At 35.0% G+C, this 14861-nt stretch overlaps 2 protein-coding genes across 2 annotated transcripts in view; one reads left to right on the forward strand and one right to left on the reverse strand.

Moving 5' to 3' along the window:
- Positions 1-14861, reverse strand: part of LOC140147094 (atrial natriuretic peptide receptor 1-like) — a 131176-nt gene that overhangs the window by 36592 nt on the left and 79723 nt on the right. The window contains 1 exon segment of the mRNA XM_072168867.1: positions 13367-13457. Within this exon segment, the coding sequence (XP_072024968.1) occupies positions 13367-13457 (91 nt within the window).
- Positions 2625-11799, forward strand: LOC140148123 (15-hydroxyprostaglandin dehydrogenase [NAD(+)]-like). Its single transcript, XM_072169978.1, is given in 9 exon segments — positions 2625-2753; positions 2756-2776; positions 2779-2816; positions 4518-4644; positions 6044-6150; positions 7516-7612; positions 9831-9907; positions 10871-11016; positions 11617-11799. Coding segments are annotated over 9 exon segments (756 nt in total). The 5' UTR covers positions 2625-2725; the 3' UTR covers positions 11732-11799.

Here is a 14861-nt window from a genome sequence, read left to right on the forward strand (position 1 = left end):
CCACCAAATTTTCAGGGAGTAATCCTCACATTCATATCAATATGTAAATTTCATATTGATAAAAAATATTGTGAAATAAGAAGAATATTATATGATTGCCGATTATTTTCGTAGTTTAAAGCTATGCTAATTCTTCCAAAAATGCATCTAATTTCATATTTTGGCTTATAAAATATAAAGCATTAAGCATATGGCCACTAAATTTTCATGGATTAATCCCCATATTCGTTTCAATATGCAAAAATTAAAATTAATCAAAAATAATATCGATAATCAATTATTATCGATTATAGATAATCAATAAATCCTTTTCAATATTCAATGTTTAAATTGTATAGGCCTCACGCAACCAACAAAACTGTATATCTGCAGTAATTTGATAAATATGACTTTCTCCTAAGTGCTATAAAAGCATCATTTTTTTACCATTTATATGCACATCATATCTCTTGCAACCTGAATGAACGAAACTTGTTTCCGGTTTGGATTGTAACACCTTAAAATTCAAATTGTTCGTAAAAAACGGTTCAAATATTTTTTCTGAATTGAAAAATCTCTCATGGTATATAATGGCCATATTAGGCATTGTGATTGGCAATTTCAAACTTTTTTCAGTTCAATCATCATGGCCGTGGACACGTGATGCTCTGTTTTGAAAGCCATCCGAGTTTCCATTTTGACAAACAACTCGGTGCGGCAATTAAGGTGATATTTGTACAGTGCCGTAAAATAAAGGTAGAAATACAGAAAAAAAGAAGGACGGACATTGGCAAAAATTAATATAATGATGAATATAATATGATGAAGGATATTGTAAAATAATAACAAAAAAGAAAAAAAAGAAATCTAAATATATTCAGGGGCTCGAACCCGTGTTCCAATGCGCCTGTGGCAGATGCCGTATCCATTGAACCATAGAGCTGTGTTACTTCAACATGCTTAAACTATAATCTAATGCTATTCAAGATGCATGTATATAAATATACGCTCTACAAACGGTATACAGTCAAACAAATCACACTTTTACGGCATTTGTTTCATTAACTGAATATTTATCATATAGCAGGTGTTGGCTGATATTGTGCTCCACATTTATTTCAGTTTTAGGCCGGGGTAAAATGACTTTGGGACAAAAACGAACGATATACACGTTTGTATAAATAAAAAAAGAAAGTAATATTATATTAAAATTCTTTACTCTTTAAAGACGTGTATACCGTCCGATTTTGTCCCGTAGTCATTTATCCCGGACAAAAACTGAACTAAATGTGAAGCACAATGTCAGCCAACACCTGCTATATGATAAATATTCAGTTAATGAAACAAATGCCGTAAAAGTGTGATTTGTTTGACTGTATACCGTTTGTAGAGCGTATATTTATATACATGCATCTTGAATAGCATTATATTATAGTTTAAACCTGTTGAAGTTACACAGCTCTGTGGCGCAATTGATATGGCATCTGCCTCAGGCACAGTGGAACACGGGTTCGAGCCCCTGAATGTATTTAGATTTCTTTTTCATTTTTATTTTACAATATTCTCATCATATTATATTTGTCATAAGCCAATGTCCGTCTTTTTTCTGTATGTCTACCTATATTTTACGGCACTGTACAAATATCATCGTAATTTCCACACTGATGATGTTTTTATATAAACATACGTAAAATTGCCCTATCTATGATACGGGTGCAATTACATTAATTTGATGTAATAATAGGTGATTGGAAATTGCTCATTCAGTTCTTTTTATTTATCATTTGAATTAGAAGCAATTCGATGTAATACTGCATTTAAAAATCATTCTTTCTTTTTTTGTCAAAGAGTTTTCGCGTAATTCAGACCCAAGCCAAGCCGCAAAACCAGGCATTAGCGATGTTTTTAATGACCACCCCCTAAATAAACAAATACAATTTTTCTATTTTTTTTATTTATCGTAAAGCCCTATCACTTATATGTGTTTGTGTGAAATATGAAGATAATACAACATTCCGTTGCAAAGTTATTGAGTAAAATCGGAAAACAGATGCAATATTTAGGATTTGACTCGGACAATCCAGGAAAAAAAGGTTGGCACAGTTTGCCTGTCTTTTGGTATATCTCTGCCCCCGCTCCCCCAATTCAATGTTGGACCAAGCCATGTTGTCAACAGGTCCGTGAGACCCTCCAACATTGAATGATGGGGAGTGGGGGGAAGGGTGCGATATAGGGGGGAGTCTGTACTTCACATATATTGCATGCAAGTTTCCCTCGCCTCCCCAATTTTAATAGGGCACGCATTTCCATTGTTTAGTGCAGGTGTGCCAACTATTAATTTCCTGGGTTGTAGCTTGACAGGTTGTATGAAAATTTAATTTTTTCTTTTTCAATACTTATTAAAACTTGACCCTTTCCACTGTTTTGTTTTTGTGCATATGCTAGGTGGCCCTTTTTGAGATATAAAGCACTTTTTACATTTCATTTGTTACAATGATTTACTACTTCTATCAAATTGATTGTTTGATTGGTCATGCAGTGTCATGCCAAACATATTCCTATCAATTTTGACACACCCTGTAAATAGTACACAATGCTAAATGTTACACTTTGACCTTTGATCTTGTTATCGTTGAGTGCACACAGGCACAACACATGCATAGAACCTTGGCTTGCCATGCATACATGTCAGGAAATACCTATTGCCACGGTTTAATCATAGAAGCTTAAAATTTAGTAGGTTACCATGAATATCACTAGTAAAGTAGCACTAATTACGGTGGTGCAGAAGGTCTAGGAAAGCATTTGCTGAACAACTTCTGAAGAAAGCAGCTAAGGTTAGTAACATTATCAATAAAGTCAGCAGGTAAGCTTAAAGCTCTTAAAAATCGAGGGTCACTTAAATGGAGCAATCAATTGTGTTGACCTATACATTTCGGATACTTGGACATCAATACCATTGTTCACATATGACATAAGCTGCATTTTCCCAAAAGCCAATTAAAGTAATTGTTGGCATTCCATATATAAGGACACAGTGGGCTAGCCTGACAGAAAGCCCAGTTCTGTGTGTATAGGTTAAGTTGTTTTCCAATCATATATAAATATAGTGGTTTTAGGAGCGAATTTGTTGTTCGAATACACAGACATTTTGAGAGCGATCAATAGTTCTGACATCACCTCATAAATGCAATCTCATCTCATCAGTCTTCTTTTGACACTTGGAACCATGAAAATCAAATACAAGTTTTGTAAGAGTTCCAGTGAATTTGAGCAAATACTTTTGCCAAAACAATCATATATAATATAACTAGCAATGCTCCTACATGCAGTGTGCAGAAGAGGTCACGGGCCCTGTGTACAAGGTGTAGCAAAATGAACAACCATCTGTACAATGCAACTTGGCAAGTGACACTACATGTATAACAGGCCAATAGTGACACTTCAAGAAGAAATTACTTGACCTACATTTTGTATTTCATGACAAAGCAATACCAAATGTTCAGTACTGAATGCTTAATGATTAATTTGTGCTAGACAAACAGTATAGAATAAATGTCTTTCAAATGTAGCTTTAAATAGGTAGTCATTATTGAGTAGAGTAAATAGTGGGTCAATTTGTCATAATTTCGCATTTGGGTTGTTAATTCACTTTAAATGTCGAAGTTCAAATTGAATTGAAAGTTGTTCAATTTAGTCACCATGACTTTCTTGCAATTCATTTTTCCTTAAAAAAGGGCTGATTTTCAATGTTTTTACAAAAAAAGAGGACATTTCTTCCAGATTGGCATTTTTAGGAGGGTAGTTGTAAATGTCTACCACATCCAAGAAAGGCAGCAGGAACGCAAAAAGCTACAAATAATTTCGAAAGTTGGAACTGGAGGCTTCCCTATACAATGCAAGCATCTGGGTAAACAAGCTTTTAATTGCATTTACAATAACTCTGAAATAACAATGTACGGTACAATAACACCCAGTTAAAATGCTGTAATTGTAAGTTTTGCTCAAGAAGTAGGCGGCACAAATAAATACTATTATTCATTGGTCCACATTTTAGCTACTAGTCTCCATCCGATGTGATTCACAATGAAATGCCTATAGTATTCAAAGGAATTGCTTTTAACATATTTAATAGATACCAGACAATGGATGATTCTACACAAGAATTATGATCCACATCAATGCGCACTCCTGTGATGCGGATCAATGTGATCTCCTGTTGTGAGTGCAGACAACATCGGCAGCACACCATGAGCGCTCTACACGCACTTACTATGCGATCATTTTCCGGATGCGAATCTGAGTGCTGTGTAGACACTTACTATTATGGATGTGTATCCCGGTAGATGATATGCATTGATGTAGATCCTGCTGTTGTATGAAGTCGCCCAATGATGTGCACACATTAAAGACACCCATCACCTACTCTATCTTGAATTAGGCTTTCATGCTAAACAAAGAATACAATGTTGAAAAATCCATTAAGATATTTCGAACAGGATCCTCTTTGTAATCTTGCTAACATATTCACTTTACAGGGGGTGAGTGTGGTAGATATACAAGGAGAGAAAGGTCTAGCTACAGAACAAGAATTCAAACAGAAATATGGAGCAGATAGAGCCATCTTTTTACAGTGTGATGTAACAAGTAGTTCTCAGCTTAAAGGTAATTTATTTGCAGGGAATTTTATACCAGAGATTTGCTAAACTGGACTACCTTGAAACGAGCATAAATATAACAGTGCAAAATTTAAAACCAATATTACTTGTGACATACCCAAGGGGCATGGAAGGGGGCTTGCAGTCGCCCCTTGCAAGAAATCTTACCCCCCCCCCCCCACAGCCTTATCATCAGTAGATAGATAGTTACTTCATTAACATTAATATCAGCATTACATAGCTACTCCATCAATACCTATGTCAGCAGTAGATAGCTACTTCATCAACACCCATATCAGCAGTAGTTAACTACTTCATCACCACCCATATCAGCAGTAGATAGCTTATTCATCAATACCAATATCAGCATTAGATTACTACTTCATCAATACCAATTATCAGCAATAGATAACTACTTAATCAATACCAATATCAACAGTAGATAGCTACTTCATCAGCACCTACATCAGCAGTAGATAACTACTTCTTCGACACCAATATTAGTAGTAGATGGACACTTCTTCAACACCCATATCAGCAGTAGATAGCTACTTCATCAACACAAACATCATTAGTAGATATACATACCTCATCAATACTAATAACAGCAGTAGAGAACTACTTCAACACCCATATCAGCAGTAGATAACTACTTCATCAACACCAATATCAGCAGGTGATAGCTACTACTCATTGGCATCCATATCATCAGAATATAGTTATATCATCAACATAACAGTAAAAAATACTTCATTAACACCCACATCAGCAGTAGACTGTAGATAGCTACTTCAACAATGTTAATATCAGCAAAAGTTAACTACTTTATAACCATGTCAACAGTAGATATCTACTTTATCAACAGCCACATCAATGACAAATAATTCCTTCATGAACACCCATATCAGATGTGGATAGCTTTTTCATCAACACTATTATCAGCAATAAATAGCTACTTCATCAACACCCATCAGTAATAGATGACCTACTTCTTCAATACCCTTATCAGCAGTAGATAGCTACTTCATCAATACTCATATCAGCAGTAGATAATTACTTCTTAGTTACTTTATCAATATCAGCAGTAGATAGATACTTCAGCAACACCCATATCAGGGGTAGATAGCTAGCCTATAGTCTGTCTTTTCTTAAGTTGAGAGTAATGCCATGTTGGATTTTGCATTGTAGATTTGAATCGGTGCGTTCACGCAGTTGTGTTGCCAGCGTACGGACAAATCGCCCTTCTACACGCTATATCAACAACCATATCAGAACATTTCATCAACCATATCATCAATACCAATATCAGCAGTAGATGACAACTTTACAACAAATTGTAACAAAGACATCACCCTTTCAATTATTTATTTATTTCCATATACATATATGTTTTATCAACACACCAGATGCTTTCCAGAAGACAAAGGAACACTTTGGGAGATTGGACATAGTTGTAAACAATGCTGGTGTCATGGATGAAAAGAATTGGTCTAATATGGTTAATATTAATCTTGTAAGTAGTATATTACTTCAGGCCTCCAGAAAATTTTCTGCTGTCTGGGAACTTAATGACAAGTGCTGGAAATTTTCTGTGAAATAACTGAAATAGGCCTATGTGCGCATAGCGGACATCACGAGCGCGAAGTCCTAACGGCCGGGGTGCAGGGCCCGCTTAAGGGCCCTGGAAGCTCTCAGGGTTTAGATGCTCTCTTGTGCAATCTGAGCCTTATTTTGGAACAGTTTTCTATAAAAATTTACATCCTTTTCACAAAAAAACACAACTTAAAATTTCAAAGTATTACCGTCAAAACTCACAAATTTCCAACAATGTTGTCATTTTTTTTGTCGTAAGTCATAGTACATATAGTATATGATTGAATGATACCGGGTATAATCACATCTAGGGCTCAACCGATTATTGGATGTCGTTAAAAAAATTCAAAAAAAAAATTTTTATTTATTTTTAACATTTTTAGAAGTATTCTGCAACTTTGAAGAACCACTAGACCTCTTCTGAAGGGCTAGGATTATTCACAGATAATTTGAAAAAAAAATGGAAAAAAATTACAGTTTGTTATCCTTAATATATGCAAACCATTAACTTGTGTTTACCTCTTCATCTATCACATATTATAAATGCATGGAAAACCAATGCATCTATAATATGTGATAGATGAAGAAATAAACATTAGTTAATGGTTTGCATATACAGGATAACAAACTGTAATTTTTTTGTAATTTTTTCTGATTTTTTTCTAATTTTTTTAAAATTAACTGTGAATGATCCTGAAATTTCATAATAGGTCCAGTGGTTTCCAAATCGCGAAAACTTTGGAAAAAAAAAAATTTAAAATTTTTTTTTTTTTTTTTTTTTTTTTTTGCAATTTTTTTTCTGTGACCTCAGTGACCTTTCTGGGAACGCTGTTCCTGATTCCCATGCGTTTTTGGAGGCCTGTATTACTTTGACAGCAACTAATCTGAAAACTAATTTAAAAGAACCCCTAAAGACCCCTTTTAAGGGGTCTTTTAAAATCTGTACACACACAAAATGTATTGGCCTCGATTAACATTTCCATCAATAAAGTTTCTTTTGCGTCCGTAAATACTTTCAAAATTTAGTTCTTAATAATACACACAAAAATCAGAATGTCCCAATTAATAATAATTTAGCTATATGAATTATAGCGACTTGGTCTTGTTATGGCGGCAAATTTTAAATCAATTGATTTTAATAAATCAACTACAGTTTGATAACATCACATAAAGTCGACACTATAATGATGTCATATGTTCACGTATTGTGTTCGAATAAATTATGTTATGAATAAATTGCGAGTTTCATTTCATCATTTCTTTTTTTTTTATTTCAACTTTTCAGAATGCGGTCATTGATGGGACATATTTAGCTCAACAATTTATGAGTAAACAAAACGGTGGACAAGGAGGAGTGGTCATCAACATAGCATCCATTGCAGGTAATTGGACCACAACAGTCATGTGACCAACAAGTTGAGGATTGAATGACAGATAATGCTCTCTCATTCAGTGTGTTCAACATGTTTTTAGCCAAATTTCCTGTATCCTGTTTCAGTATCATTTATTGTGTTGTATATTTGTGCAGCCCTTCCCAGCATATGGAAGATATCTTTTAAAACATTCTTAAAAGCCAAAATTTTAGTTGATTCCGATTTTGCATGATTATGTGTATTACACTAACTCCATAAAGGCCAATGTTGTAGTTTCGTTCTGGTGTATCAGACCGTAATTCAAATATGACAATTGCTAAACAAATTAATCTGCAAGAATAGTTTTGTACAGAAAGATTACGTAGCTAGAGTTTTCCAGTGGTATAAAAATCTCAGCATTTTTTGAGAAAAATGGGGGATAAGGCTGTGGATAATGAAAAAAATATGGCTACTAGCAATGGTAAACAAATTTTAATATAGAGGCCATGTTTACATCAGGAAATGCATTTTTTATCACTGATATTCAACAGAATAATTCCATAGCCTTTACAGTCATCAAAAAATCCATTTCAAACCATGCTCATTGATACTTTTCTCAGTGAAATCATTTTATTCAGCAAAAAAAATACTGTTTGTGGTACAGCAGTTTGGTTACCATAGGAACAAGACAATGCATGAATTTGAGGCTAATGTATCTTTATTTAGGATAAATATCCGGTCTCAGTGGGAGGAATTATTATATTCGAAGTAAATATGATATCAATTACTTGAATTGTGCTCACAAATAGAAAAGACAAGTCTGTAACAATGTCTTGTAAAATATCTGAAAATCTGTACCTATTTCAAATAATATCCTTTAGAAATCTTTCAGAGCTTTTTTCACATTCAAAGTGGTAAATTCACACAAACACCTTTCATTACAGCCTGTCTCAAAAAAAATTGTGCAAGTGAAAAACGCCCTCTCTGGCAATTAGAAAATACCGTTGTGACATAATGCTTACATCAACGTCAAGGGCGTAGTCTTAGCTCTCAAATGCCGTTTGTTCTGTTCAATTTGCTTGTTTTAATCTCGAGATATGTTTAGTTAAAGACTTAAAGGGTAAAATCACATTTGTGCCACTTTTACTAGGGAAGAGGGCTTTATATGTAACAGTGATAGCATCAAGTTTATCAAGAGTTCCTTCGTGAAATCAAAAGAATGAATCAATTACACAATACAAACTTTTTGACTGTTTTTACTGTTTTATCATGATGCAGGAATGATGACTCCCTCCTTTTTCCACTAAAAAATAGATTAAAAATATTTCACATTCTGCTGTAAAAATTAAATACATGTGCATGTCAATGATTTTATCATGGTAAATGCTGTTCTCTTTATAGTCACTTAAGACATATTAAAAGACAAACAAATATTGTGCACTTCATGTTATAGGTTAATGAACGCGTATTACTTGTTGGGAGAGATATTAGACCAAATAATGCACGCGTGCTGATGTTGATGCGTCTAATGCATGGGCCCCGAAAGGAGGAGTGCATTAGACGCATCAACATCAGCAATCATTGATTTACATGCACAGCTCTCTTCCCTAGTAAAAGTGGCACAATTGTGATTTTACCCTTCCGTTGTTAAATAAACATATCTTAAATTTGGAACAAGCAAATTGAACAGAACAAACGGCATTAGAGAGCTAAGACTGCGCCCGTGACGTTGATGTGAGCATTATGTCACAATGGTATTCTCTAATTGCTATAGAGGGCGCTTTTCACTTGCACAATTTTTTTTGAGACAGGCTGTATGTGCTGTTCATCAAGATATAATGTTCATCAGTGCTGACTCAGTCTAAAAATGGGCGATTGCAGTTGAAATCCATACTCCCCCTATAGAAGGCATGACCTTAATCTTCCACACAGGGGTGACAATTTTAAATGGAGTCATCTTTTCAGGTAAACCCATTTGATATTAACACTCCCTGTGTGGAAGATTAAGGTCATGTCTTCCATTAGGGGTGTATGGATTTCAAATGGAGTAGCCCATTCCCTAATTGGTCCAATTTTGGCTTAAAACTTTCTCAAATTGACTAATAGTAATACGGAATTGCAAATTCATGTGCACTAAATCAAATTTTCACTGGGCCAAAATCACAACATACAGCCTCCGACTCAACACTGATGTTCATTGAATTTTGCCTGGATGCTATATCAAAACTGTTGTAATTTTTATTTTCAGGTGTAATACCAGCACCGTTTTCACCAGTCTACTCGGCTACTAAACATGGGGTGGTTGCATTTGACAGGGCACTTGTGGTAAGCCTTACGTACAAATTATTGAATCTGTTGGCATACCAACCGGGGGAGCAAACTTGACTTGAAATACTGTAAAAGTGGAAATTTTCGAGGTTAAATAAGTTTTCGCACTTTTCCCGTGTAACAAAGCTCAAAATTAAAAACAAGCAATGTAGTTCAAAATCGGCAAAACGTGAAAAATTACACACATGAAAATTACCGCTTTTACAGTGCTGGGACAAAATTAACCAAATTTCCAATAGACAACTTCCTTTACAACTATTTCTGACCCAAATCAGCCTCATTTTGGACTAAACATTTCAAACACTTCTTGGGTTTGACAGGTTATTACTGGGAGCAGGTAAGGGGGTGACTCTGCAATGCTGGGAATGTGACTCAGTGGTACGCCACTGCTTGAGGGAGAGGGGGGAATTCAAAATTGCCCCGCTACTGAAATGATTTTAAATACCAGGACAAATGCACAAAAACATTTGCCATTTTAACACTAAAATGGGTCAAAATTAGGACAAGTGGCCCTAAAGTGAGCCATAAAGGAAGGTTGCACATTACAACCTTACAATTCTGAGCCAGGGTCCTGCCCCCCCTCGGTCGGTACACATCTGCCTATCTTCATCTCCCCTATTCTGTCTCCTAATCCTCTTTTTATAAATAATTTCCACTTCTCTCCTATTAGCCACTTGCAGTTCCGCCATTATGCACTATGTGCGGGGAGAGCCTCGAACTGGCAGCATACATGAATGGGAATTGAACCAGTCATATAACATTCTGTGTAAGGTTACGTAATTCTTCCTTTCATGTATGCTGCCAGTTCGAGGCTCTCCCGCATATAGTGCATAATGGCGGAACCGCAAGTGGCTAATAATACTTATTAAATTACACTCTTTCCTTTCTCACGGTATTGTTCATTGATCTACATTCTGTATTATTTTCATCCGGCTTATTGATCGTCTCTTATCTTTCCAGAAATACCATTCATCCTTTACTCCTGACGATATACGACTCAACACATTGTGTCCATTATTTGTTAAAACACCCATTATACACAAGGGTTCAATAGATGGTGATGACGAGACTGCAAAGAAGCTACAGAGCACTTATAAATTTATACCGTAAGTTTAACCTTGAAATCATTGTTTAAAACGGATGTATTAAATTTAGATTTGAAACATTTTTGTGAGGTAGATTTTTACAAATCTACGCCTGAAGAATTGTTGTATCTGTGTCATTAGGTAGACAGTGCCTTAATAAATTGAAGCAGAAAAACCTAAGAAAAATCAAATTCACTGATCATAATAATATTTGTTATCCTTATCTGTCACCTATTTTAACCAGTCAATAGCATAATATCACCAAGCCCTATTGTGCTATTGAATGCTTAAAACAGGAAAGAGATTAGCATGACAAATATGACCAGTGATTTTGGGTTTTTTCACAGGTCTATCTGCTTCGATTTTAAAGGCACTGTCCATGCAATGATAACACAATCAAACTTTTTATTTAAAAAAGCTTGAACTGTAGAAGCGAATACCGACTCTTATTTTTTTTTCGATTTTTCAAAAAAGGCAACAAATCTCTGTTGAAATATTAATGGGGCATTGAGACTTCTGAATGGTAAAATAATGTCAAAAATCACACATTCATCAACAAGGTGTTTTTTGGTATTCTGCAATATTCTTACCAATTAATTTCATCACTATTTTTCTTTCTAGAATTGAGGAAGTAGCAGCTGCTTTCTTAAGCCTTATAGAGGACCCTCATCATGGACAAGTCATGAAGATCACTAGCAATACTGGTGCTACACTGGTCAACTTTCCTAAGCTTTAATGTTAAAATTGCTTGTGAATGAAACAATTGCAAATTATATTTTTATATTGTTATTTTTTATGACAAAAACTCATCCTGCAACCAACTTGAATCTTCCACTGAGTATGTCAAAACCTATTCTATTTAAAATCCACACTCCGCCGTGGAAGATTTTGGAAATATCTTCCACAGGGGAGTATGAATATCAAATAGAATGAATACACACAGCAGCTCCATTTGAATTTCATATACCCTCTGAGGAAGATTCAACCTGAATCTTCCACAGAGGGAGGGTGAGTTTCAAACGGAGCTGCTAATGTGTTCATTCCATTTGAAATTCATACTCCCCCTGCTGAAGATAACTCCAAAATCTTCCACAGGGGTAGTGTGGGTTTTTAATGGAATAGCCCAATACCTGAACAATGAGCACATCGATGCGAGCAGAAACTCTGCTCACCAAGTCAGATTTTACAGAAACCAAGTGAGTGCGTCAAATTATATGTGTCAATTTTCCTCGTTATAATGCACTCAAATTGCAAGATTCTAATGAATTTGAGTAGCTTTCATTCAACAATCAGCAAATTCTATGACATCCTACACACAGAATATTAAAAATAAGGCAGGACTCAAACTCTTAGAAAAAAATTGACGTCACCTTACTGTATGATGTCATTTCACATTGAGTGTGGATCTCAAGACTTTGAATGTTAGGGTGAAGCATTGGACCTTCATTTAACATATCTTCAGTGGCAGCGCCAGGAATTTTTTTCGGGTGGCATTTAGGGGGCAAAGTGAATTTCAGGGGGGCAAAATCAACAAATTTTGTGCAAAATTGCAGCAAAAAGCGTAATTTTGGAATTTTACAGTTCTGAATGGGGGGAATTTGCCCCCCCCCCCCATGGCACCACCACTGCATATCTGACTCGAAACCACTCTCAGCACAAGTTGCAATAGTGTGAGTTGCGTAAAGGAAGATGTCTGGTGGCCATCTTTGATATGTGATATGTGACAAATGAAAAATATGCTACATTCACAAACATTCAAAGTCTGAGGAAAAGTGCATGCTCACTTTTGTTTCCAATGGACATTTTATTGTGAAATTTCATTGTACAAGGAATACATTTAAAAAAATTCCACATAGCCCCCCGAATGAAAAGTATTTAATTATCTTTGTAATCACTCAAAAAGCATTTTGTGTGAATTTTACATTACTTTACTAAGTGCTAATAAATTTTTATGAGCCTTTTTATTTTACATGTAAAGTCTATGGGGGTCCGATTAGAAATGGACGGCAATATTGAAAAACCCTCATTTTCGGCCATTTTAGACACTAAAATGCCCATAAAAAAGGAATAGCACCTAGTTCGGATTTAAAATTCACCCACAATGCTACCTGAGTGAGTACAAACATAATTAAATACATTTTATTCGGGGGCTATAGCAAAAACAAAAAATGTCCTATACCTTAATGGTTATGAAACAAAGGTGTGCTGTTAAAAATAATGAAAATTTTAGCAAACATGAACACCGCAGGTGGCCAATTGGAAACTTATGATTCATATCCAATAGCCCTAGTCTTAATACCCTGTTAGAGGGCAGTATTTAGGTTGTCTTCTTAAATTAGTCAAAGTATTTTAATATAATTCAATTACTTACCGCTGCCATACTTGATTGTAGCGGTAGAAAGGTTAGTACATTCATCTCCATCATCCAGTCACGACTGGTCAGAAACTTGCGATATTTTATACTGAAACAATAAAATAATATAAGCAATATGAGCTGTTAACAGATTGTCCATAGTTATTTATGTAATCATTATACTTGATACGGTTTTATGTGAGTCAAACAAACAGTTCAAAAACTATTAGTAGTCGTGGATAGAGATCTGATTGAAGACTCAGTATGCAAGTTTTTTGCTTCAAGTAATAGAGGAATATAGAGGTATATAGTTTCAGATTCTATCAGAGCCAAAAATTACTGAATTTCAACATTTTTTTATACAAAAAAATACCTTTTTCAGATTGACATTTTTTGGGGGTACGTTACGTACAGCTTTGCCCTTATATACTGCTTATAAATTTTAGTTAACATTTTTTTTATGGGTGAGCATATTTTTCCAACAAAAAAAACATATCTCAGGATTTAAACTGGGGAAGTTAGTGTTGCAATCTTTATTTTAACCTTCAAATTTATGTATACCAATACGCCATGCCTACCGACAGCGAACTATAACCATATCAGCATTTTAAGATGCGATTGATGTCAGAGGCATGGGACAAAGATGTTATCGCTGCCTGGGCATACTATTAAACTAAAAATAATTCATTTACAAATATTGTTGTGTTTGGGATTGACGTCAAAGAAAAATAATAACAAAATTAAACTGATGCTTGTACCTAGGGTAACTAATTGGAGTATTTGGCATTATTTTTCCTGTATACATCAGAATTTTGCTTAAAATTTACAGGATATTGTAGAATACAATTTATACTGAAGTTAAAGAAAAGAGTAATAGTGGTGGCACCAGGATTTTTTGGGGTGTGTGATAGGGGTAATGGGTGTGCAATGGGGAGGGGGACGATATAGTCAAAATTGTATTCATCAATTGCTATGGTAGTTAATCCGATTTATTACGTCACTTCGACAGCAAATACATGTTGTTAGTTGACTTGTAAGTGAAAAAAATTTAAGCAATGATTTCTGTCCAACAAAATAATTAATTTGGTACATGTATGACTGCCCACGCATCAATTTTGATAAATATCCATGTCATTTGAAAAACAATCTATTCTTCACAACCGTAACAAACATAATAGAGGTCTTACAGATTTCAATGGTAACTTACACAATGGAATGACAGCTATATATAGCTATGTACAATGTGTTTAATTCATTGTTATATTATACACAATAACCACTATCAATAGAACGACGAGCGTACATTAGGAGCTTGAATACACCCACTCAGTACAAAAATCACTTGTAAACTGTGATGCCAACACCATGCCTTATAGATGCACAATTGGGCTACTTGGTGATTCCTTCCCGCTTGAAAAATACTCAAAAAACCATGCCGCCACTCGCATAAAACTGGGCTACTTTTGCCAGTGTCATGGCGTTGCAGTAATTTGACATATTTTCCTTTCAATTT

The sequence above is a fragment of the Amphiura filiformis genome, chromosome 3 (genome assembly GCF_039555335.1).
Source record: "Amphiura filiformis chromosome 3, Afil_fr2py, whole genome shotgun sequence".
Lineage (NCBI taxonomy): Eukaryota > Metazoa > Echinodermata > Ophiuroidea > Amphilepidida > Amphiuridae > Amphiura > Amphiura filiformis.